This window comes from Puma concolor, chromosome A3, assembly GCF_028749965.1.
Source record: "Puma concolor isolate L17-30 chromosome A3, mPumCon1.1.hap2, whole genome shotgun sequence".
Lineage (NCBI taxonomy): Eukaryota > Metazoa > Chordata > Mammalia > Carnivora > Felidae > Puma > Puma concolor.
Window position 1 is genome coordinate 80,096,514 of NC_141669.1, and position 26,489 is coordinate 80,123,002.

Genomic DNA, 26,489 nt, shown 5'->3' on the forward strand with positions numbered 1-26,489 from the left:
GGGCTGCACTCATCTGGAGGCTTGACTGGGGCCATAGAGGCCAATTCTAAGGTGGCTCATTCAAATGGCTGGCAAGCTGGTGCTGGTGATTGATGGGCGGTGTTAGTTTCTGGGACTGCTGTCAACACAGCATCACAGACTAAGTGGTTTAAACAACAGAAATGTGTTTTCTCACAGTTCTGGAGGGTGGAAGTCTGAGATCAAGGTGTTGGCATGTTTGTTTTCTTCTGAGGTCTCATTCTTTGGTTTGTAGATGGTCATCTTCTCCCTGTGTTGTTACATGGTCTTCCCTTTGTGTGTATCTGTGTCCAAACTTCCTCTTCTTATAAAGACACCAGTCATATTGGATTTGGGCCCACCCTGGGCCCAAATTTAATTACTTAAATTTAAACTTAATTACCTCTTTTTTAAAGTTTATTTTGAGAGAGAGAGGGAGAGAGAGAGAGAGAGAGAGAGAGAGAAATCCAAGCAGTTCAAATCCCAACATGGGGTTCAAACTCATGAACTGCAAGACCATGACCTGAGCTGAAATCAAGAGTAGGACACTTAACCAACTGAGCTACCCAGGTGCTCCAAAATTTAATTACCTCTTTAAATGTCTTGTCTCCAAATACAGTCACATTCTGACATACTGGGAATTGGGTTAGGACTTCAACATACAACTTTTGAGAGATACAATTCAGCCCATAACAGGAGGTCTTGGTTCCTTCTCGATGGGCTTCTCCACAGGCTGTTTGAGTGTCCTCAAGACATGGTGACAGGCTTCTCTCAGAGAGAACAGTCCAAAAGGTAAAAGTAGCAATGTCTTTCATTACCTTGCTTCAGAAGTATTACATGCTCATTTCTGCTACATTATCTAGAGTTATAAGTGGGCACAAAGCCCATCTCACACTCAAGGGAAGGGGAATTAGGCTCCACTTTTGAAGGCAGAATTTCAAAGAATTTGTAGACATATTTTGAAGCCACTGCAGCTGCCATAGAAATATTTCCCTATTGTCTTCTCTTAGGATTTAATATAAAGAAATTAATTTTTCCATTTTTTTGTTTATTCCTCCATCTTCCATTTAAAACTGTTGCATATCTAGAGCCCACCTCACTGATTGTATTTTTCTTAAAATTTCACGGGCACATGTATTTATGTATTATGTTTTTTGTTTTTTTCTTCTTCTTGATGACTTGTGTCCTATGAAACAGATGAGTGTTCTCCCTCAGTGTAGATGAGGGAGCCTTGGTTATTCTCCAATTGGCAGCCTTACTCAAGCGGAGACAGTGACTGTGGTCTTAGGGAGAGACTTATTCAAACCTATATGAAGTCGAGAGGGAGAGTATCTCCAGGGCTTTATACTGAGTCCTATAATATGGATGTTTTGAGGAGCGAGGTGTGACAACTCAGGATGGGTGGAGTCACAAGAACTTCCCAGGATCCTGCTGCTGGTGGTTTTAAACATTAATCAAAGGATAGGATTGAATGAAGTGGAAAAAAATGTATTCATCAAAATTTCCCTTAGCAAAATGACTCCATTTGTTTTGAAGAAATTCTGTTAAGCCTCTTGGAGTGGTATATGACTGTGAGTGAAGAAGATAGGCCTGATGTGGTTGAGACAACCAAGAGAAATTTGTCCTGATGGTGGGGGTGGACAATGGAACTAGGAAGCTAGGGAGGGGTTATGTCTTCCGGGATTGGTCTACACTGTGTGACTCCACCATCAAATATTTAGTAGACTTGACCAAGGCAAAGAATGCCAGGTGTGCCTAGATTTCTTCTGCAGACCGCCAAGAGTCAAGTTCTGGGAAAAGACAACAACAGAAATGCATGAGTCTCAAGTATGAAGGGGGCTGTGGGAATGGAAGACCAGGGCAAGCAGGGGAAGAACACAGCCAGGATATTTCCATCACCCTGGGTCTCCCTTGACAGCTGGATCAAAACCTGGGGCTCCTGTTTCTAGGACCAAGGGCAGCCTACAGGTGTAGGCATTCATCCTTGTGGGAAGCGCTGGAAGGCAAGGTGTGCTTCAGAAAGACCTGCTTCCACAATATTCCCTTCTTTCCTCCTACACATTGACTCCCATCCACATATAAACACACTCTTGTTTGTCTTTTCTAATAAACAAATGAACAAACAAATGCTCTGTTGCCATATGCCCCTCGTCCCCTCTACTTCCATTTCTTCTACCATACACAGTAACATTTTGAAAGTTGAACATAGCTGATGTCTCAATAGGCTAGCTGCCCTTGACTCACTATTTGCGCTTCTGTCCCTAACACTCCACTGAAATTGCTCTTGTCAAGGTCACCTATAACTCTCATTCCCAATGGTCACTCTCATTCCCATCTGGCTGGATCTCCAATATCCCAGCCTACACAGCTGAGTTCTCCCTCTTCCTTCCAGCACTTTCTTCTCTTGCCTGCTTTTCCTCCTCCTTCAGAGACCCTTCCTGCCTCCTTTGCTGGCTCCTGTCTCTAAATCCCTAAGTGTTGCTGTGTCCTAGGATCACTTCTGAGACCCTTCTCTTCCTCTTCCAGACCCCTGAATTCCTATCCCATCTAAATCATCTCATGCTGATCATTTCCAACTGTATAACTTTATTTTGTGTTTCCATTTAGTTGTTTAATGGGAATCTCAAATTTAAGATGTCCAAAATCATACAACAAAGGAGGTGACCATATAATGGGAAAAAGGCAATCTCTTCCACAGATCATATTGGAAAAACTGAACAGCTACCAGCAAAAGAATGTACCACTTTCTTACACCATACACAAAAATGAACTCAAAATGGATTAAAGATCCACATGTGAGACCTGAAACCATAAAATTCCTAGAAGAAAACATAGGCAGTGATCTCTTTGACATCAGGTGTAGAAATCTTTTTCTAACAATGTCTCCTCCGGCAAGGGGAACAAAAGCAAAATTAAACTATTGGGACTACATCAAAATAAAAACTGTTGCACAGTGAAGGAAACCATCAACAAAACAAAGAGACAACCTACTGAATAGAAGATATTTGTAAATGACATAACTGATAAGATATTAATATCCAAAATATATGAAGAACTTCTATAACTCAACACCAAAAAAACAAATAATTCAATTTAAAAATGGGCAGAAGACATGAATAGACATTTTTCCAAACAAGACATACAGATGGCCAGCAGATACATGAAAAGATGCTCAACATCACTCATCATCAGGGAAATTCAAATCAAAACCACAATGAGATATCACATCACACCTGTCAGAATGGCTACTATCAAAAAGACAAGAAATAACAAGTGTTGGCAAGGATGTAGAGGAAAAGGAACCCTGGCGCACTGTTGGTGGGAATGAAAGCTAGTGCAGTCACTGTGGAAAACAGTATGGAGGTTCCTTGGAAAATCCAAAATAGAACTACCATATGATCCAGTGGATCTAGTGGATATTTGTTTATCCAAAGAAAACAAAAACACTAATTCTGAAAGATATATGCACACCTATATATATTGCAGCACTATTTATAATAGCCAAGATATGGAAGCAGCCCAGGTGTCCGTCCATCCATAGATGAATGGATAAAGGAGATGTGAGATACACACACACACACACAATGGAATATTACTGAGCCATAAAAAGAATGACATCTTGCTATTTGAACAACATGGATTGATCTACATGGTATTATGCTGAGTGAAATAAGTTAGTCACAGAAAGACAAATACCATATGATTCCATTCATATGTGGAATTTAAGAAAAAACGCAAACATAACAAAGAAAAAAAGAGACAAAAAACCAGACTCTTAACTATAGAGAACAAACTGGTTACCAGAGGGAAGGGCGATGGGTGAATAAAGGGGATTAAGAGTACATTCATCCTGATGAGTACTGAGTAACGTACAGAATTGTTGAATCACTATATTGTCCACATGAAACTAACATAACACTGTATGTTAATTACAATTGAGTTTTTAAAAATGTCCAAAATCAAACTCCTTTTTGTGGCATATCCTCCCTCCACTCCATTTCTGTAAGTGATATCACCACTCATCCAGGAGCTCCAACTAAAACTCTAGGTGTCATCTGTACTTTCATCTTTTCCTTCTCACACCAAATCAAATCCACCAGCATTATGGATTTTATACTCTCTTTTAAAAGTATTTTGAATCCATCCACTTCTTGCCACCTCCATCATTATTGTAGACCTGACCACCATGATCGCACATGAACTATGGAATAGGCTTCTAGCTTTCTGTTTCCCTGTGTCCCCATACGGTGTATTCTCACCCAGAAGCTACAGCCATCTTCTTAAAATGTAAAGCACATCACCTCCCATCACTTCTCTTCACTGACTTGCCAAAGCACTTAGAACAAAATCCATCTCCCACATGGTCTGCCAGCCACCCCACCCACAAGTGGTCCGGACTGTTTCCTGATGTTTGCACCTGCTTCTCCCCCTTGTCCTGTACATGCTGACTACACTGCTTCCTGAACATGCCCGGTGGGAGGGCATGGGGCTTTATAGAGCTGTCATCTCTAGCTGTTTTCCCCCAGATCTCTGCAAGGCTGGTTCATTTTTTATAACTAGGTCACCTCTTTAGCAAACCCTTTCCTAACCACCCACTCTCAAATAGTTTTTTTCTGCCACAACCAAGTCCCTCTGTTTTATGGCCCACCATTGCAGGTATTGCTGTTTTCCCATGTTTTTCTCATGTTTCATGTTTATTTATTTTAGTGCTCCTTCCCCACAACTATAAGGCCTATTATCCATTTGTTCCTCAGGGGAATGAAAACATCTCATAGTTCATGAAGGTACTCATGATTAAAAATTACAAAACAAAAGAACCCTCATACTCTCTCCAGTCCCTCTTAGGAACTGAAGGATAAGGGTGAATGTGGTCACCCAGGGAAGCATCATGCAGTATGTATGTACTTGTCTCCAGGACACATGTCTTAGTCTGTTATGGCTACTGTAACAGAACACCATAAACTGGGTAGTTTGTAAACAATAGAAATTTCTTTCTTACTGATGTGGATGGAGTCTGGGAAGTCTCAGGTCAGGGCACTGGCAGATCCAGTGTCTAATGAGAGCCCACTTCTTGGTTCATAGACAGCCATCTTATTGATGTGCCCTCACTTGGTGGAAGGAGCAGGGAGATCTCTGGGAACTCTCTTATAATGGCACTAAACCCATTCATGAAGGATCCACCTTTAAGACCTAATCACCTCCCAAAAGATCCCACCTCCTGATACCATCACACTGGACATCAGGATTTAACATGAATATTGGGGAGATGAAAACATTCAGTCTACAGCCACATAAGATCCCGCATAGTCCCCTTGTCTATATTATGCTTTTAAGGACACAGACTCACCATGCTAATGCTTTTTAAAAATGGGGAGGGGTTCCTGGGTGGCCCAGTCAGTTGAGCATCTGACTCTTGATTTTGACTCAGGTCATGATCCCAGGGTCATGGGATTGAGCCCTGCATCAGGTTCCACACTGAGCATAGAGTCTGCTTAAGGTTCTAGCTCTCTGTCTGCCCCTCTCCCCTGCTTGTGCTCTCTTTAAAATAAAATAAAAAATAAAAAATAAATGGGGACATCACTGAAGGGTAGGGTTGAAAGACCAGAGTCATTTACGAGGTACTCACTTGTGAGATCTTGGACAGGTGACCGTAACCTTAATGTGCCTCAGTTTCCTCATCTGCAAAATGGAGACAAGTACTTAGTCCCATAGGATTGTGGAGAGAATTAAAAATAACACATATGAAGCACTGAGAGCAGGGCCTGGCACACAGGAGGCACTCAATAATAGTTCACTCTTTCTTCTAGGTAAACCAAATTTGGCAATTCCCTGCAGACTACCATCTCTGAGGCCACTCTAGACTTCACACGGTATCTCCATATTTTCACCACTGTTTAAGTTTCTTTTGTTATGGCATCACAACCTTCATGCAGGGGGGTGACAGATACAGAGCCATCCCCCAGTGAATTCTCCCAGTGTCTCAACAATCTATACCCTTCTAACTTACCAGGTACCAGAGAGAATGAGACCAAGTCCTGAGACACACAGAGAATACCAACCTCTCTATTTGAATAAAACTAAACCAAATATTTTTGATCTAATGGTAAAATCCGCTGCCTCAAAATTGTTCATCTGAAATGTCCGGCTAATAGGGGAAATGATGGTTTGGGTTAATCCTAGCCACCAAAATATTTTCTAGTTAAAACTATTCATGTCTAAGCTTTTGGAGCAATTCTAGATGGACAGAGTTCTTGTTTAGAGCACACATTCACCATGGCATTCAGTATTGATGTTCTCAAAGAGAATGAAATTAATAAATCAATTTGATTAGGAATAAAGCTATCCCAGGACTTTTCCAATAAAGGCAGGCTTAATCACGTTGTGTAGTTCTAACAGCTAGAAAAATAATTACTCACAAGGATAGAGAATACAATGAAAGTAGAACTTAGGGTGTATAAAATCAAACTATAATATCTACAAAGTCTCACTGATTTTGGTGGCTGAATGCCCCCAGCCGCACATATTCCTATGAAGATGAGTTTGTTCAAAGGAACAAATTGGAAATATTTTTAAAAATAGAGGTATTATATAACTGAGACACAATTCTGAGTTCCTAAATATATGTTCTTCCTCTGCTGGCCTTTCCACATTCTACATTCATGGGTCATCCTGGCTAATACACTGATAACCTAGTTTTCGGTAGAAATGTGCAGGTTAGATTAATTAGATGCTAAAGAATTACAACTTTTTTAGAAATTTTATGTTTTAAGATGTTGCACCAAGTAGATGAAGATAGAAAAAAAACCTACATTATCTTCTGATTTCCAAAAATAAACACTGAAAATTTTATTGGAAAAAAAGAATCTCAAAAAACCCAAACCCCCAAATCAACCCAACTGAGACTCTGAATGATACATATACTAACTGAAACTCCACACATCACATTTCACTCACTGCTGGAGGACATTCTCCAAGTGTGACTAGAAAGAACATTTACGCATAGGACAGAGGCATGTTTGAAACCTTTTATTGAACAGGCAATGCATTGTGCAATGGTTAAGGACACAGATGCCTTGTGGAAAAGTTTAAAAATTATTTTTGGAAACAGTCTATGAATTGATGAACCCGGCTATGTTCCTTCTGCTCCTTCTTAGAGAGACTGTCTTCAGGAAAACTGTTTAATAGCTGCTCTTGGAAACGGCATCCCTGTTTTACCAAAAATGTCATGCCTAATAGTAAACATTTAAAGAAGACAGGATCCACAGGCAAGACCACACCCGGAGACACAAGTTGACCTCAGGTGGAAGCACAGACACACGTTCTCCTGGAAGACCTTCCCCTTTGTCCTTGCAGGCGCTTCCGACTAAGGCTTTCACTGCTCACTTCTGTTTTCTTCCTGTCAAGCCCTCTTTATCAAGGCAATTCTCAAAGACTCACATTCATACCTTTGGGCACAGGACCTTGTTCCTGGCCCTTTTCAATGGTGCTCTTGTTTTAGGGCACCTCTGGCCCAGGATTGTGGCTGTGTGTCTGTCTTTGTTGGCCTGGTTCCTTCCTCTTCCCCAGGCTTGCTCTCCCATAACTTGATAAAATCACTCTTCGGTTTCACAGTTTGTTTGCCTTGATTCACTGGCAGTTTTTAAGTAAGTGACCCGTCAAGGTAGTGGACGTTCTTTAGCAGCAGGCTGTCAGCCTATTTTATAATTTGGGGCATGTCACTCCAAGCTTGAGATTTCTTTCTGGCAAGTTCCATCCAGGATGGCTGATCTGCACTGGCATAACTGGCTCTCTTCAGCTGATGCAATTCTTTCTCCGTCATCACTGCAGACTGAGCCGCTGGAAAGAAGACAAAACAAACAGAAACATGAGAAATGAGTTTGGATTTCCACTTAAGCCTCTTGCGTTTCTTTAAAATATACGTCAAGGTCTTAGCTGTGGTCTCAAACACAAAATCTATTAATGTGTAAACACGTAAAGAAGATTCAAGCATAGAATAATTTGTGTAATAGAAAGACTTAAGAACGGTAGGCTCAAAATGGTTCCATCAACACAGTGAGGTAAGAGAAACTTTCAGAATAAAACTGCAGAAACTCTGGAGATCAGTTTGCACAACAGTGCAAATATTCTTAACACTGCCAAACTGTATACTTAAAAATGGCTAGGATGGTAAATTTTGTTGTGTGTATTTTAAATCTATTAAATCTATTAAAAATAGATTTAAAAATACCGATGCAATAGCAGAGATGATTCTCAAAAACACTATGCTCGGTGAAAGAAAGCTACCTATAAAAGAACACATATTTTAGGACTCTATTTATAAGAAATGTCCCCAAAGGCAAGTATATGGAGACAGAAAGTAGATTAGTGGTTATCTAGCCCTGGGGTTGGGAACGGTGAATGACTGTAAATGGGCATGAGTTTCTTTTTAGGGTGAGGGAAGTGTTCTAAAATTGGATTGTGATGGTTGTACAAGTCAGTAAATATACACTTATTGTCAATATACACTTGCTGAATTGTACACTGGAAATGGGTGAGTGTTATGACATGGAAGTGACATCTCAGCAAAAGCCATTTAAAAAATCAATGTGGCAAAGTAATTCAGAAAAGAAAACAAGAAAAGCAGGACCAGTTCTGGAAACATATTTCAAAGTAAAACCTTGGATTGTAAGTAACTTGTTCTGTGAGTGTCCCAAGTGTTCCACAGATGAATAAACATTTCTGATAAATTTTAACTTGATAAACGAGTGATGTCTTGCAATATGAGTAGTTTGTGATGCCGAACATCACATAGTCACAACCGAGCCAATGGTTCTTGAAATTTGCTTTGATATATGAGTGCTTTGGATTACAAACATGTTCCCAGAACAAACTGTGCTCGCAAAACAAGGTTTTACTGTATTTGGTACTGCTTGCAGGTTTCATACCCAAGTTCTGATGGGACAAGGAGATTCCTCTTTGCAGCCCCTCCTGGAGGCGAAGCTTTGTCCCCTGCCTCCGGTCCACAGTGGGTTTGGCAGGAGCAATCAGGAAAGACTTGCTGCGGACAAAGTCAGCTTGCTTCATGGGCTCCTATTAGGACACAAGAGAGACACCCTCTGTCTGGTCACCGACACTCCGAGAGGGGGCAAACATAACCAACAGCAGCGGGGCCACAGAACTTCTCTGCTGAGCTGAGTCATGCCACCGGTACTTTCTTGGCAGAGCTCTAATTTGTGCCCTTGCTGAGAGGAGCCTTTAGAATGTCAGACTCAGGCGAGTGCGGGGCTTTCTGCTACGCCCACACAGACGTCGTGGCTTCTGCCTTGTCCCCACACCTGGCCTTAGCCCTGCATGTCGGATGGCAGGGATTCCATTTAAAAGTCATAATGAATTGTTTGGAAATAGTTTTGAAATTTTTATGACACCTGGTATGAACATGGATGCCCCAAATGGTTAGTATTCACTTTAGAAATTCCCTTAGTCTGCATGCAGGGTTTCAGGGCTGGGTACGATGGAGGTTTGGGTTCAAACAAAGGAAAACAGATGCTGTTGGAGGCTGGGGCTCATTTCCTCACATGGCTGAAACATGCTTATGGGTTTATCATGGTGGCTATTAGGGGGAATACAGAAGCTGAGGGTCTCGTCCTGCTTGTGAGCATAGATGCCTGGGGTTGAGAAAGCTGTTTCAGTGCAGAGTGTGAAGTGGAAACCCAGGTTCCAGCCCTGCAGCCCTACGTGAGGAACAAGAAGCCCCAGCAGGTGGCCAGCATAGCAGCAAAAGCAGGGCTTGTCCATTACCGTGCAACGAGCCGAGATGGAGCTGCTGACATGGTCACCACGCATCTGAGAAGTTATTTTAACCCCATTCCATTTCTCCAGATGCTGAGCTGTGTTGGAGGGCAGGGTGCAGCGAGCTGCCTAAGTGATCCACCCACTTCTAACAGTCCAGCTCACACCGAGGGCACCCATTAGCAATCGTCAGAGGCAAGGGTCTCTATAATGAACATGCAGAATGTGTGGGGTGCTGGGCCTCAGCTCTAGCTGGCTGGTCCCACCCTCTATCTATAGAGACAGAAAGCATTTGCTCTAAGCACCTGGGCTCTCTCGGGCGCCTTGGCTTGCTTTCCTATTTCTGACTTCAGGGTACGGACCCCAGGCTTGTCTTCCTGGTTAGGGGGCTGGTTGGGGGTCCCTCGCCGTTTCTGCCGGGCAATGGTGATCCAGGGTGGTGCAGGCTGGCCCTCGGCTGCAGGAGGTGGACCCTTCTCTGTGGGTAAAGACACAAGATTATGCAAAACATCCCAGCCCTTGTCCAGTCTCACCTTTGGCTTCTCCCACACAGAGAACACTGCACAGAGGAGCTGGAGGCCAGGGTGTATGAGGGAGGAGGAGAGAGGGTCTGGGAAGCTTCTCTGGTGAGACCATTGCTTTTCTTCAGGGGACTTGGTTTTCTCACTTAAAGATGCATCAAAGAGATGATGCTCCTCTAGTCTGAGCCACAAAAAATTAAATGCAACTGCTCCTATATGCACATTTAAAAGCCACATTCCTCCCACAGGATACTTTCTGGAATGAGATAAAAATCAGTATATAAATAAGATTTCTTTAATATAAGCCTGGCATTTTGGGCTAGTGCATACTATGTGATTCCTGATTTTCTTGGAAGTTTTGTAGACACACTATTATTATTATTTTTTTTAAATTTTTTTTTCAACGTTTATTTATTTTTGGGACAGAGAGAGACAGAGCATGAACGGGGGAGGGGCAGAGAGAGAGGGAGACACAGAATCAGAAACAGGCTACAGGCTCTGAGCCATCAGCCCAGAGCCTGACGCGGGGCTTGAACTCCCAGACCGCAAGATCGTGACCTGGCTGAAGTTGGACGCTTAACCGACTGCGCCACCCAGGCGCCCCTATTATTTTTTTAATTGTAAGCATAACCTTCCTTTTGTGGAGAGTGACACCAAAACTAGCCACAGTTGGTTTCCTTAATGTTCTAGAGAGAACAGAAATAGTGACTTTATTTATTTTTATTTATTTATTTTTTTTTTTCAACGTTTATTTATTTTTGGGACAGAGAGAGACAGAGTATGAACGGGGGAGGGGCAGAGAGAGAGGGAGACACAGAATCTGAAACAGGCTCCAGGCTCTGAGCCATCAGCCCAGAGCCCGACGCGGGGCTCGAACTCACGGACTGCGAGATCGTGACCTGGCTGAAGTCGGACGCTTAACCAACTGCGCCACCCAGGCGCCCCAGTGACTTTGTTTATTAAAAAAATTTTTTTAATGTTTCTTTATTTTTTTATTTTTGAGAGAGAAAGATAGAGTGTGAGCAGGGTAGGAGCAGAGAGAGAGGGAGAGAGAGAATCCAAGCAGGCTCTATACTGTCAGCACAGAGCCCAAAGCAGGGCTTGAACCCACAAATGTAAGAGCATGACCTGAGCCGAGATCAAGAGTCAGATGCTTAATTGACTGAGCCACCCAGGTGCCCCTAAAAATTTTTTTTTAATATTTATTTATTTTTTAGAGAGAGAAAGACAGAGTGTGAGTATGGGAGGGGTGCAGAGAGAGGGAGACACAAAATCTGAAGCAGGCTCCAGACTCTGAGCTGCCAGCACAGAGCATGATGCAGGGCTTGAACTCACAAACTGTGAGATCATGATCTGAACCAAAGTTGGATGCTTAACTGACTGAGCCACCTAAGAGCCTCTATGAGTCCCTCTTTTTATCTCTGTATTTGCATATTTTCTTTGATGAAAATTTATTATCTTTATCCACAGAAAAAAGAAGCAAGCTTACACTCTTCAAGGAAATCTATGACTTAAATAGTGGCTTCTCACAGGCATATCAAAAGTACACCGAATCCAGGGTGTCTGGGTGGCTCAGCTGGTTAAGCAGCATCGGCTCAGGTCATGATCTCACAGTTTGTGAGTTCAAGTCCTGCATCGAGCTCTCTGCTGTTAGCACAGAGGCTGCTTTGGATCCACTGTCTCCTTCCCTCTGGACCCCTCCCCCGCTCATGTTCCCTCTCTCTCAAAAATAAATAAACATTAAAAAAAAAAAGTACACCGAATCCAAAGGTTCCCCACAAGCCCGCCTTTCTGAATGTTTGCCTGCTACCTCAGAAAACAAAGACAGAAGTGTATCCCCAGATGCCTGGCCCCTGACCGCTTTCCCTTCTACACAGTGCACCTTGGTCAGCAAGGTGAAGGCAGGGCCCATGTCACAGCAATGTGTGCAGATATCTGTGATGACCTCTCGTTCTTGGTGGCTTGACATATACCACCCCTGGCTCTGATGTGATAGGATACTACTCTATTTGTTCTTGTTTCTGTCTCCGGTTTAACCTGCAGTCTTTCTCTCAGCTCCCCGGTCACCAAAGAGGGGCAGGGGACAGGAGCCCCTGCCCTGCAAGCTTCGGTCTCTCGTCAGAGTTGAGAAGGGCCTCTGGCTTCACATGCTGACCTCTTCCTGGACTGGACAGCCGGGAATGGCTCCCACTCTTCTCCTGGCTGCTCCCTGAAGCCTCCACCCTGCTGGTCCCCAAGGATCCCTGCTCTATCTCTTTCATTCATCCCTTGTCCCTTCTTGCTTCTTCAGGCTCTCCCTGGCAGCTGACCTCTTCTCTGCTGCTTTGCAAAGTGCTTGGGTCTCCCACAGCTTGAAAAGAACTGTCTCCACTGAGCCTCATCATCCCCTTGAAGCCCGAGTCCTCTGTTCTCCTCCACCCTCCACCTCCAATGGCCTCTGCCTGTGTCTCTTCAGCTAATGCCTGACGCAGCCACAACATGAGCTCTGCTCTCTCCATCCACCCAACCACTGAACTGTAAATCCTGACGTCTCCATGTTCTCTACCTGCTCTACCCCTCGTACTGACGGAACTGCGTTAACCTTGCCTGGGAGGCCTGTCCTCCTTGGGTGTCTCCCTCCTGCCCCGGGTCCTTGTCGGACTCTTGCTCCCAAACCTGGGAATTCCTCCTTGCTCCTGACCCTCAGCCTTCATCGCTCCTTCTTCAAAATGTTCTCTCTGTTCCACGCTTGACTTCAAAACTCAGATTTGCTCAGACTACTTCTAAATGTACAATCATTTCTATTAGCCAGATCTCAACATTTCTGCTCTCCTCCTTCTCCTTCCCTTTGTCCTTCCTCCCTCCCTCCCTCCCTTTGGCATTTCCTATGTGCAAGGACTGTGCTAAATGCTAAGGAGGAAAAATAAGCAGCCAACTGTCCTGTTCTTTCAAAATCTCAAAATCTAGTGTGGGAAACTAAACACAAACAATCAACTGTAGTGGAAATTGGAAGATGCCACAGTTTACCAAGTGCTGGGTGGATGAAGGGCCTAACACTGGTAGGTGGTGGGTGAGGTGCTGTCTGGGTTGGGACCTGGAGAAGGAACCTTCCAGAGGGGCACCATAAGGCCTCCTAGGTGGAAGGGGCAGAAGGCAGAGCAGTAGGCAGGCTGGCTGAGAGGGGCTGATGAATCATGAAGGGACAGACTGAGAAGGGTCTTCTTGGCCTTTTTCCTGTCCATAATGGGGAGTCCTGGGGTTTGAACCAAGGGCACATTCTGAAGGCTGTGTGGAGAGGAAGTCAGACTGGGGAGGGATAGGGGCTGTGAGGTGAGGAAGGAGGCTATGGCCACAGTCCAGGAGGTGATAGGGATTAGACACCCTGTTCCAGAATCATCCCTACTTGCCCAGATGCTGCCTCCTCCATGAAGCCTACTCTGGTCAGCCTATCTGGTCAGCCTAGATGAATATGCTCTCCCTCTCCTAATCTGTCTTAAGAGATTTACCCCACTTCTTGGCTCACTGTCTGCCTCACTGATACATGCTTTCAGTCATTAGAACTTCTTATTTATTTAACAGACACACTCTGCAGACTATGTACCATGTAGTGTCCTAATATTAGCTCATTTATGATGTTGTTTTACGTTTTATATCTCATCTGAAGAACCCAGTGATTGCCTAGCACACAGAAGGTGGTTCCATGTTTTACAGAAGTCTGCATTTCTCTTACCTTAATCTCAATCCCTCATTCCAGGGAAACCTCATGGTCTTTCTAGACTTTTAACTTTTTTCTTTTATTTTTCAGAGACAGAGAGAGAGACAGAGAGAGAGTGCGCTAGTGAGCAGCAGGGGGCAGGGAGGGGGAAGGGCGGGGACAGACAGAGGATCTGAAGCTGGCTCCATGCCAACAGCACAGAGCCCGATGTGGGGGCTCGAACTCACGAACCATGAGATCATGACTTGAGCCAAAACCAAGAGTCAGATGCTTAACCGACTGAGCCACCCAGGTGCCCCTGGACTTTTAACTGTTTTCTTAAGAAGATTTCTTTCCACTTCTCCTTTGATATTTTCCTCACACTCAATGACAGTTGTGCCCTCCATTTGGTCCTGGCCAGAATGAGATGTGTGGTGGTGCCGCCCTCCCTGCTCTGTCCTGCACATGCTTGCTGCTCAGGAGCCTTTGCCACAGCACAGGCTGACTGGAGAGAGGGATTTTACTATAGGTTTAAACTCATTACCTCAGTCAACAGAATATTCTGAATAATTCTGTCAAGACTACAGATACACAGAGAGAAAATTTCCATCCCAAGTTTTAACCTAGAGGCTGAATGGCAGCTACGAAATGCCACAGTGGCCCCGCATCTCCCAGTGCTCTGGGTGGCTCTCCAGCCCCTCAGGTCTGTGTAGGGCAAGTGACACATGTGTCATTCTCACCACGAGGGTACAAGACAGCTCTGAGGAATTTCTATACCCTATTTGGGCCAAAAAAAAGTATTTAAAAACTCACTGGAAAAGGTTATACAGGGGCTATGTAGCATTCCTGGGGACCATGCGGATCAGGGGCCTAGAGCAAGGGCGCCTGGGTGGCTTAGTTGTTAAGCATCGGACTTGGGCTCAGGTCATGATCTCACAGTTCCTGAGTTCCAGCCCCACATTGGTGAGCTTGAGTCTTGCTTTGGGTGAGCCCTGCTTCTCTCTCTCTCTGTCCCTCTCTCTCTCGCTTGCCCCTCCTGTCTCCGACTCCCTTGCATCCTCTCTCTCTCAAACATAAAATAAAAAATAAAATAAAATGGAGGCCTACAGCAAGGCTGGGGGCCCTCCTAGACCAGGCTCAAGGCTGACAGCTCACTGGACCAGAGGCAAATCCTATTCTGTCCAGTTTGGTCATAGGAACTGCGGTCTTGTAAACAATGCAGCTAGGTTCGGCTTGGCAAGAGGTGGCTTTTCTTTCCTTACATGGAGAGCATGCTGGCAGATTTCTTTGCAAAGAAGGGTCACTGGCCTCGGCTTTGCCTGTCAGTGGGCAGCTGTACTTTGTGTGTGAGTGTGTACACCTGTGTCAGGCATTCATGGGCAGGCTCATGGGACAGCGTGAGCTCTGCACCCACGCCCTGCTGTGCCAGTGTGACATCAAACAACCTACAACGGCAGTGCCACCAAGCACTGGGCCAGGCGCATGGCTGAGATCTTTCAGCAACCATTTTTCTTCTTTGGTTCCTATTTCTTTTCCCTGAGTGGTGGCCTCTCCTTGTATTCAGTGCTCTCTCCTCACCCCTTCATTCCTTGTCATGTCAGGAATCCGAGTGGGCCAGAGGGACCCTGACGGCCTCCAGACCCTTTCACAGGACAGTTCAGGACCAGCCTCGTGGGTGGAGGGCACAGGAATGGTGGCAGAAATTCCAGGCACTGGGAAGGAAGCTTCCTACCATGGTTCAGAGAGGCCCGGGATTCCACCTGGAGCCTCACAGAGCCCACATGGAAGTGCCTGTGCCAGGTGAGCGCAGGCAGAGCGGCTGGGTAAAGAGCTATTCTGCTCTGTGGCAGAAGACCCAGCTGCCCAGCTGGCCACTCTGGTCTGCACTCCCATTCCCTGCACATGGTGCCACAGCAGGGGCAAGGACTGTGGGGCGTGTGCTATACTCCACAAGGCGAGGGAGGGGAGAGGAATGAAGACACAGGTAATGTGCAGGATAAGGCAGGTTGCAGGTGCCAAGTATCTTACTGTGTGACCGCTCTACTGCATGAATATTCAGGGTCAAGGTTCAACCATAAAAAAAGCTTCTGAGATTAAACACATTCAAAATGTCATTAATCCCAGGCTAATATAGATGTGGCAGCAGATTAAATAAAAGGAGCTGAAAACACTCCTTTGTTTACTCCTTTCTGCCTCAATACACAGACAACCTTAATCTTCTGGGGATTTGGCTAAAGGGCTCTGACATCTCAATTTCTCCTCCCCACTTGACAACAGGTTTTTAAGCAGTCGGGTGTGCCTGGGTTTGCAACCAACAGCCCAGGAGCGTTTCTCACGCACAGGAAACCACTGATTCATGTCTGTATCTGTGTGATCTCCTTTACAGAGAGTCTGAGAGAGATGGACTCCCCCAAACACGTCTCCCCTGGAAAGGAAGACAGCAAATTTGATCTGCTGTACAGCATATGTAGAGTAAAACTTCTGGAAGACACAACGCTTTCAATGCAGGAAGCTGTAACAGCCACAACGCTTGCCCTAAATAACTTAATTTCACATGAGGGCAACTTTTGATCAGGAAAATTATTTTTGTTGCTGTTATTTTGAGGACATGATTCTGTCAGAGGGGGAGGCTATGAGAAGTTTATACATTAGATTTTCTCCAGATTCCTTCTTTCTTCTTAACACATTCTCCTTCTTCAAGGGTTTGGTTTAAAAAGTATATTTATTGTTCAAGCATTCATTTCCAAGAGGGTTTGTTCTTGTGGTTGGTTCAGTAGGCTGTGGTAATGAGGACTGCTTCCTCCTTGGGGCCAGGAAACAGAGCAGCTACTGATGTGGCCCTGGGGCCTCCATGTCTAAGATTAAGGCCTCGGGCTAGCAAGGTGCTTTGGGGCAAATTCCAGAATCTTTCTGTGACTCAATTTCGGTGTCAAATGAGGAAAGGAGCAGTGTGTACCTCTCCTAATGTGACTGAAGACCGAAAGAGATCATGCACTGTCTACACCTCCTTCGTGATGGTGAAGGTGTAATAAGATATAAGCCACAGAAGGCACTTAGCACAGTGCCTGGCATCTTGTAAGCTAAAGAGTGTGAGCTGCCCTCCCAAAGGGTGCTGTTGTTATTTTGTTGTTGTTAGTCCCACTTGAGAAGAGATGCAGACTTTGGTCAAATCCTAGCCAGGACATGGTGGAGACCAATGAGCCCTTTACCAATGTCCTCTCCCATGATAAGAAAACAGAAGCAAGCACCGGGATGTCTCCCAGCCTTTAACTGGGCCAGGTGGCCGGGCTGACTCTTGGTTCCTGAGGACATGATCTGCGATAGTCCAAGCAGACTAACTCTTGATGCTCTGCGTGTCCTGGTCTCCTCATGAGCCACACCATCAGGGCAGGGGCCTCCTCCTAGCCATCTCTGCATGTGCTGTGCCCCACATAGGCTGGGGAGGGTGGGAAGGCCAGCAAGGTCTGAACAAGGCCATGGACGAGCCTGGCCCAAGTAACCCAGTGCCCACTGAAGCCACACTCTCTAGAATAGCACTCTGTTCCTCCCTGTAGACACTATGCCCTGTGGACAGCTGGCTAGCAGACAGGCCCTGATGCAGCTACACACTGCCCAAGATGGCAGCCCAATTTTCATCCATCTGCCCAGGAGCCTACCATATATATCACTCTGAAAATACCCCATCACACACAACTCTAAATACAATGGGGAAGAAAACCACACAGTTTCTGGACACATGTTTGGCATTTTAACCGAGCTATTTGTATACAGGAAGACTTAAAATTAACCATTCAGAAGATCCTCAGTGTGAAACCATTTCTAGAGATATATTCAACCAGCCCTCTGGGAGGCAGATGCTTCTTACTATTTCATTTTGACTTGCTAGTCAGTGATGGGTTCCCCCCCTTTTTGGTGCCTACTACAATTCAGCCTTGAGGTACTGTTTCTTTCATTTGGAAAGACTTCTATAAGGACCCGCTGAGGGATTGAGGCTGGGACTCCAACAGTGGTCTACATGCCATATGACATGCAGGACAGCTGAGTCTGGAAGGTGGGAGTTGTCATGAAGACTGTCTTCTGGGTGAGAGGCAATGAGCTGTACGATGTAAACTACCAGGATTTCCTGCCCTTTGGCTGAGAAAAATAAAGCAAATCTACGCCCTAAGCCAACACACAGTGGGACAGCAGGATTCTTTTTTTTTTTTTTTATATGAAATTTATTGTCAAATTGGTTTCCATACAACACCCAGGGGACAGCAGGATTCTTACGTCTCTTGAAAATTTTTGGAGCCACAATTTTTATGAATCTTTTTCCTCTCGCAAAATGTCTTCCTTGTTTATAAAAGTACACATGCACATTGTACAAATCCAGAAAACAGATGAAAGTATAAAGGAGAAGGAAATTTCCCATAAATCAATAACCCAGGAGAGTGTGCTAACACTTTGGCACGCTTCTTGGAATCTTTTTCCGTTACGCTGTCATTTTAAATATCTTAAAAATATGTATCAATGGCTCATTCCCAGCTTTGCAAAACATTCTTTGTGGAAGGAGAGGCCTGAGTTTACGCTCTAAGATTTCTGATCTAACGTGCATGTATCATTAACATCTGTCACAATTAGCCGAAGCCAGAACAGTGCCTAGGTGTTTCAACAACAGCAAACATCCTCCGTTTCTGCCTCCCCTTCAGGTCCTCTGCCACAGACCTGGTTTACATGGAGGTGATGACGTGTGTAAACACACACTAAGGAGATTGCTGGAGTGGGGGTGGGGTCCTGGGCTCTGGGGACACATGGGACCTCACCTATGTTAAGGGTTTATGTCAGGGTTTCTTTTTTTTTTTTTAATGTTTATACACATACACACACACACACACACATATATTTATATATACGTATATATATATATATATTTTTTTTTTTTGAGAGGAGAGATCAAGAATGAGCAGGGGAGAGGCAGAGACACAGAGGGAGACAGAATCCCAAGAAGGCTCCTCGCTGTCAGCACAGAGCACAATATGGGGCTTGAACTCATGAACTGTGAGAACATGACCTGAGCCAAAACCAACAGTAGGATGCTTAACCGACTGAGCCACCCACATGCTCCTATATGCCAGGCTTCCTATATGAAAGCTGAGGGTTTGGTGTTTTTTTAAGCATTTACTGAGTGATTATCCATCTCAGCTTACACAGATAGCCCCTGATCAATACATGCCTGCAAAGTCTGCAGTCGCTCTTCACCAGTTCTGTCCATGAGCCAGGCTGGGTGATCTTACAGTGGAACTTGGGCTTTTAATTCTTGTGTGAGCATTTGTCTCAAAACTGTGCTGAGCGTTTGGGGAGTGAGGGCTTTTCACAGAGTAAGCTCCCATTCTGAATGATGTGTGATGGGCTGTGTTCTATTTCCACCTCCAGATTGAACTAATTGCCATTCCTACCTTTCCCATTTAACCAATACAGTCAGTCCTCACTGTTTGCGGATTCCATATTTGTGAATTTGCCTACTCACTATAATGTATTTGTAACGCCCACACCAGTTCTTATGACCATTCATGGTCATTTGCAGACATGTGCAGAGAAGTGAAAAATTCGAGTCTTTGGACAAGCACGGTCCCAGCTGATGAGACTCTGTTTCTTTCCTGTTTCTGCTCTCATACTGTGAACAAATGTCCTTTCTGAGGTATACTTGGTGCCACATTTTTTGCATTTTTATGGGGTTTTGGGGGTGATTTTACTGTAAAATAGCCCCCACGTCTAGTGCTAAAGTGCTGTCTGGTGTTCCTGACCACAAAAAGGCTGTTAGGTGTGTCACAGAGGAAATATGTGTATCAAATGAACTTCATTCAGGCATGAGTTTCAGTTTTGTTGGCTGTGAGTGGGATGATAATTAATCAACAATACATACAGTACAGTGTCTTAAACACAAACACAAATAAAACAAGGGTATTGCTGATCATTTGACAAAATGTTGTAATCAGAGGCCCACTAGCTCTGATTTCTACTCTTTCTTCTAGGAGCTATGGTTCAGTATTCACTAATTCACTGTTCACAGCAACTTTATGGAGCATAACTACTACACATAATGAGAATCAACTGTACCTGGTGAGTGCCCACGAGGCACCAGGCCCTTTGGCAAGTGCTGAGTCTACAGACAGGAAGGCTGTTTCTAATCTAACACATCTCTCCAGTGCACTGCACACCGGGTCTCCTGCAAGGGCAATCAGAGATTGAGGGATCCTTCGACAGCTAGCACATATTCCACAGTCTGGGAATGAGTTCCAGAGCCTGCTGGCAGGAAACACAAGGGGCCTCTGGGGTACTGGTCTCATTCTGTTTCTTGTCTGGTGTGTTTGGTGTGTGAAAATTCACTGAGACACACATGATCTGTGTATTTCTCTGCATATGTATCACTCTTCAGTAAAAATTAAAAACAAAAACAAAAACAACCCACAAAAACTACTCTAAGATAACCGGGATTCGCTTGGTGCTTGGATAGCAGCCAGGAAGGAGTCCGGGTCTCTGTCGAAATACAGAAACGAGGCAAGTCTGCACTGTGGAGCTATTTCCACACTGCAGTTAGGCAAGGCTACTGCCAGAGGGAGTGAGGGTTCTCTCAAGGATGCCCTCTCCCTGGTCAGCAGAAGCTTCCCATCCTCTTCACTTCCCCTCAGACCTCAAAAGCATCCTGAGGTCCTTGGCCCACTTGCCTTCCTACTGCTGTCCTCCATCACCCCACGAATCTCCCTCTTCCCTCCATCCTCTGAAGGCTTATCCTGAATCCGTTCTCCATTTCCTCTCCTAAATAAGACCCCAAAGATCAGCAAGGGCAGAGAACTTGCCTCTCTAAACACTCTCTTCACAGCCCCCTGGCAAAATGGAGCTCTCAAGGAGGGCAGCTACTATGTCTGGGAGCCTCTTTCCTGGCCACTGGGGCCAAACTGTCCTTACCGCTGTTCCCTATTCCAAGGTCAGGAGGCGCTGCCAGGGTCTCCTCCTCACCCCAGCTCCTGAAACCCACTTTCAGACCTACAGATTGTCTCTCTCGTGATCTTCAAACCCCCATGGCAGGAAAAAAAATGCCACTGTTGTTTTAAATGGTCCTGGTAGCTTGTTTCTATCATAAGAGGTGAGAACCTGTGAAGGCCAAGACTGTGCCCTTTACCCTGGTATTGTGGGAAGTCTCTAGGGAACATCTTACACTTGCTCACCCACGAAGGGCAAACAACACTGATAACGAAGTCATGGTTGTATAAGTGATTCAGTCCTGGTGAAAGGGCCGATGGAGTCAGGTTTCTCAATGTCACAGCATATTCACCAGGGGAGAGTGGTCAGTCCTTGTCCCAGGGCAGGGATTTGTGCAGGCCTCCACAGTGGGAACTGATGTGAGTCTTTTTCCCAGGGGGGGTCCTGGGGTCTGCCTGGTTTTTTTCTTGTTACAGCACTAGCTATAACTGCTTTAAGACTCTGTTGCTCATAGGCAAAATCTGTGAAAAAGCATTTATAAACAAAAATCAATGCATGTCGGGCACCAGGGTGGTTCAGTTGGTTACACCTCCAACTCTTGATTTCAGCTCAGGTAATTGATTTCATGGTTCATCAGTTCAAGCCCCTTGTCAGGCTCTGTGCTGATAGTGTGGAGCCTGCTTGGGATTCTCTTTCTCTCTTCCTCTCTCTGATCTTCCTCTGCTCTCTCTCTCTCAAAATAAATAAACTAAAAAATAAAATAAACCTAAACATTTTTAAAAATGACTGTGAATTGTATTGGGATTTGGATGTGTGAGGTCAGGAACCTGGTCACATGCAAGCACATTTATTGGGGGTGCCCCAGGCATTTGATGCTTTGCCAGGCTCTTTGCTGAACTTCAGGTGCAGCTGCCCAGCCTTCACATGTAAAGGCTGGCAGACATTCCCAAGCTGCCCACCCTGATCCCTACATCTCAAAGTGGAGACCCAGGAAGCCAGAGACAGGTTCAAGGACACAGAGTTGTGATACACATGCTTGGACTCAAAGCCCATTTGCTTAACTGCCACTGTCCGTGCAATTAAAACAGCCTCTAAGCAGAAGGCAGTGACCAAAGTCCATCTCTGAGCATAGAGACAGCTGCTGTCCAGTAACCGCCAGGTAATATAATGGGGACCTTACAAGGATATGGGGATGGAAAGGCACTGTTAATGTGAAGATAATTTTTAGCTACAGCAGATGATGGAGAAAAGGTAGCAAAACTATTATATTACATGGCACTCTCTTATAATTCAAAATGTACACAAACACCTCACTTTGGATTCTTTGCAGATCTCCAGGGGCAGCTGGAATTCTGCAAGATCTTTCTCAAGTGGTCACTAGAGAACAAGTAATTAGTTTGAGGGATAGCCCTTGTACACAGAGCTTAGATTTTCCTTCCTCTATTACCTCTGGGCTGCCCTCACTCCCCCTGAACAGGTAGGGAAACTTCTCCCCACCCAAGAAGTGTTCACAGCTCAGGTTTATTCAGTCTTGATTTTCAGAGCAATACCATATTCCTAATGAACCTCACAACCCTGCTTTCAATCCCCATTTCAGAGACAGGAACACAGAATCTCATGGAGTAAAGGACTTGTCCAGGGTCACACTGCCAAACGCAGGCTTTTCCTCTACTCTTCATTCACCACATCACACACCCTCTCATAGTAAGGAGTATGACCCCACAACTTTCCTATATACCATTCTCTCCCTGTTATAATCTACTCACTGAGTGGCAAACAGTAGTTACTTAGCTTTGGCACTACTGACAGGTGGGGCTGGATGATCCTTTGTTGCTGGGGGCCTTCCTGTGCACTGCAGTATGTTTAACCTCTGCCCACTAGATGCTGGTAGTGCCTCCTTCTTACCACAGTCATGACAGTCAAATATGTCTCCAGATACTGCCAAATGTCTGTGGGGGACAAAGTTGTCCTCACTTGAGAACCACCACAGTATAGCATAACAGTGAAGAGCATCTGGCTGCAGAGGTAGTCTGTGTGGCTCCACACTCCCCTCCACAGTTTACCTGCTATGTTCCCTTGGGCAAGTTCTTTGGCCTAAGTTCCAGCTTTCCCATTTATAAAATAGGATTCTTGTTGCAAATTAAAATGTAAAACATTTAGGGGCGCCTGGGTGGCGCAGTCGGTTAAGCGTCCGACTTCAGCCAGGTCACGATCTCACGGTCCGTGATTTCGAGCCCCGCGTCGGGCTCTGGGCTGATGGCTCAGAGCCTGGAGCCTGTTTCCGATTCTGTGTCTCCCTCTCTCTCTGCCCCTCCCCCATTCATGCTCTGTCTCTCTCTGTCCCAAAAATAATAAATAAACGTTGAAAAAAAAATTAAAAAAAAATAAAATGTAAAACATTTAATATGAGCCTTGGCACTTAGTGAGTGCATAATATACATGAACTATTATTGTCACTATACAGAGTGTGTATAAGTGTGGTGAGTAAATCCACTGTAGACCCTGACTAAGGGAAGCTGATGTAGTGAGGGAGACGGACACACACACACACACACAGGTGAAAGTGTAATGATGCTTTGACAGTAGGCACATTTTTGGGAACAGCACAGAGCACAACCCTTACAGGGTGTCAAGAAGATTCTACTTGCCCTGAAAGAGTGCCATCCGACAGAACTTTCTGCCGCGATGGAAATGATCTCTGTGCTGTCAGCTAGCCATGAGATATGGGGCTGCTGAGTCCTTGAGATGTGGCTAGTATGACTGAGAAACTGAAGTTTTAAATTTAATTTTAATTCATTCAAGTTTACATTTAAATAGTCACGTGCTAGGGATCCCAGTGGGCTCAGTCAGTGAGCATGAGACTCACTGATAGTGAGTTTGAGCCCCATGTTGGGGGGGAGAGTTTACATAAAAAAATAAAGTAATATAAACAGACATATGAGGCTAACAGTTCCATGTTGGTTAACGCAGATCTAGATCCTTGCTACTCAAATGTTGGTCTGTACACCAGCAGTACTGTCCCCATCAGAATCAGAGTCTTCATTTTAACGAGATTCACAAACATTTGTAAGTTTGAGAAAGTGCTGCCCAAGAACAGGCGTTCTCAGTGCTAGCCACACATTAGAATCACTTGTGGAGTCTTTAATACTCCCATTGTCTGGGGCTCACCCTGCACCCATCAACCTGAACCTGTGGGGGTGATGACCCCAATTTGCGTCCATCACTGGGAAGCAGTGATATCAATGCTGCTCCAAACTTCCAGCCTGAGGGAGCCTTGGAGAGCCCATGATGCTGCCTTCTGGCAACACCGAGCACCCGTCTGACCAGGTGGTCCAGTTCCTGAACTGGGCTGATGCCCCCGCCCTCCACCCCCCACCGCTCCAGGATCTGGTGAACCCTCCCCTCCTGAAATCAGCCAGTGCCCCCTGCCTTGTATCTGGACATCTACTCCCAGGACCACCCCACTGATGCCCACACAGTCCTCAACTATGGTCTTACTGCTCAGGCTTTTGGCACTCTCTGCCCAGGACACTCATGACACTTCATGACAGAAGTGAAGTGTCATGAAGACGCTGCCGTCTCTCTTCAAGTGCACTCTTCTCCCACCAGCCCTGGGATAAGTGCATAGGGGAATTCAGTCCCTGCATGAGGTTATGGCTGCCCTGGAGAAAGTGCTGCCGTGCACTCTGAAGTGGCAGCAGCATGCAGATGGATGGTGGGGGGCACTGCCTCTCCACACCCTAGGAGGTGGGCTGCACCTTTGCAGGAGCCTGAATGCTGGGCTGGCAAGTTTTAGACAGAGCAAAGCACAGCATGACCCTGATCTCCTACAGTCCATCACCCCTCCTCAGATAGAGCCAGAAGATTCTCAGTATCTTCCTAGTCATTCTCAGGTCCTAGCAGTCACTGTGGTCACTTTGGAATATGATGTAGATTTTAGGTTGAGTCAGTATTAAGTCTCCTGTTCCCCTGAATGCAGGTTGTCTGAGCTGGGGTGGGAGGTCCTTTCCCAAGTGCTTAGGGTCTGGGAAGGAGGAAAGGTGAGGAGAATAGGCAGGGTTCTCCTGTGATTGGCTCCTACCATTGCCTCAGTGGGGTCCATCCAATCTGGGGCTGGCAGGTGTCTGAGACTGAGCCAGGGATGCTCATCTGCAGCTATGCCTCTCTGGCTGTGACTCAGCTCCTCCTCTGCTCTTGCTGCTGTGTCCCTTTGCCCTCTACATCAGGCAGGGCTCTGGGAGCACAGGTGTGTTATGTGGCAACCATGGTGGCCTTAATCCAGCACTGGTCTCCCAGCTGCAGGGCACACCTGTCCAGCTCTCCCAGAAGTCCCACACAAGGCCCCTTTGTAGACTCTGGACAAGGGAGGCCTCCTGACCCCACCCCATTGAGCTGGGGGCTCACAGAACTGTAGCTGTGCTCCTGGAAGAAAGTGTTTTGCAAATCCCCCTTCTTCCTCTCCCCTCTCAGGGCCCCTGTATATTCTCAGGGGGTGGGGTGGACTCCTCACAATATTCTACACACACGCTCTCTCTGGGTTCTCGTATCTATGCGTTGGTGCCCTCGCTGGTTTCACCAGGGACAGAGAAAATCCCATTCCCATATACTGTTGTTCCATGCAACTCAGATGAGTATATTTTGGTACATCCTTAGGAAGTTATGACTGTACTGTTGGAAACTACATCACATATTGTAGTTACAAAGCTTTTGCTGCCCTGTGCATTACTAATAACTTCGTCTTACAAAGGAGGAAATTAAGACTTAGAGGTTAAGGAATCTCATTTGCTCAAAATCCCACAGCCCCTGAAAGGTGGACCTTGCAGTAAAACCTCCAAACCCACACTCTTCAATCTTACCACCCAGCCCCCTGCCTTGCCCTTGTACCTGTCCATGCAAACCACAGCGGGGTTCCGTGGGGAACCCACTGCAGGCCACAAGACCCCCAAGCACAGATACTCCATAGAGAAAAACAAAAATGTGGATGTTCCCAGGGAGCTCAAGATTGAGTTCAGAAATGCAGAGTGCATTCAGGGCAAGCAGGAGTGTGTGCAGAGTGCCAAGGGAAGCTGGTGACACGGGTGGGGCTGGAGATGTCAGAGGAAGTGAATGAGTGGCAGGCAAACTTAGGAAGGCTGAAATGTCAACCTTGGCCAGAATCCACAAAGCCCTAAATGCACCCCCACCCCCAGGAAGGCATATACAGTGGGAAGGTATAGAGAGTTTTAAAGAGGAAAGCTCCATGGTTACACCCAGACCTGGGAAGAGAGAGTTGCAGGGAAGTGCTGTGGGCATTGGGTTAAAGACGAAGAGATCTGACTATGCTGACAGCTCAGAACCTGGAGCCTGCTTGGTATTCTCTGTCTCCCTTCTCTCTGTCCCTCCCCAACTCACACTCTGTCTCTTTCAAAAATAAACAAACATAAAAAAAAAAAAGAGCTGATGTGGGGGCAAGATAAAGACACTTCACATTAAGATGGCCAGGACCCACTGACCAAGGAGGACCTTTTTCATCCATCAGATTGAAAAAAAAAACCTGTGATTTTTTCATCTAGTGCTAATGAGAGGTTCTC

The 26,489-nt window shown here is 45.5% G+C and overlaps 1 protein-coding gene across 3 annotated transcripts in view; it reads right to left on the reverse strand.

Moving 5' to 3' along the window:
* Nucleotides 1–7,008: 7,008 nt before the first annotated feature.
* CRACDL (CRACD like) overlaps nt 7,009–26,489 on the reverse strand; it is a 140,790-nt gene continuing 121,309 nt past the window's right edge. For all 3 annotated transcript variants that reach the window (XM_086701293.1, XM_086701292.1, XM_086701294.1), the window contains 3 exons: nt 10,071–10,243; nt 8,922–9,066; nt 7,009–7,833 (listed from right to left, as the gene is read on the reverse strand). In XM_086701293.1, coding sequence (XP_086557419.1) covers nt 7,691–7,833; nt 8,922–9,066; nt 10,071–10,243 — 461 coding nt within the window. In that variant the 3' untranslated portion in view covers nt 7,009–7,690. The remainder of the gene's footprint in view (nt 7,834–8,921; nt 9,067–10,070; nt 10,244–26,489) is intronic.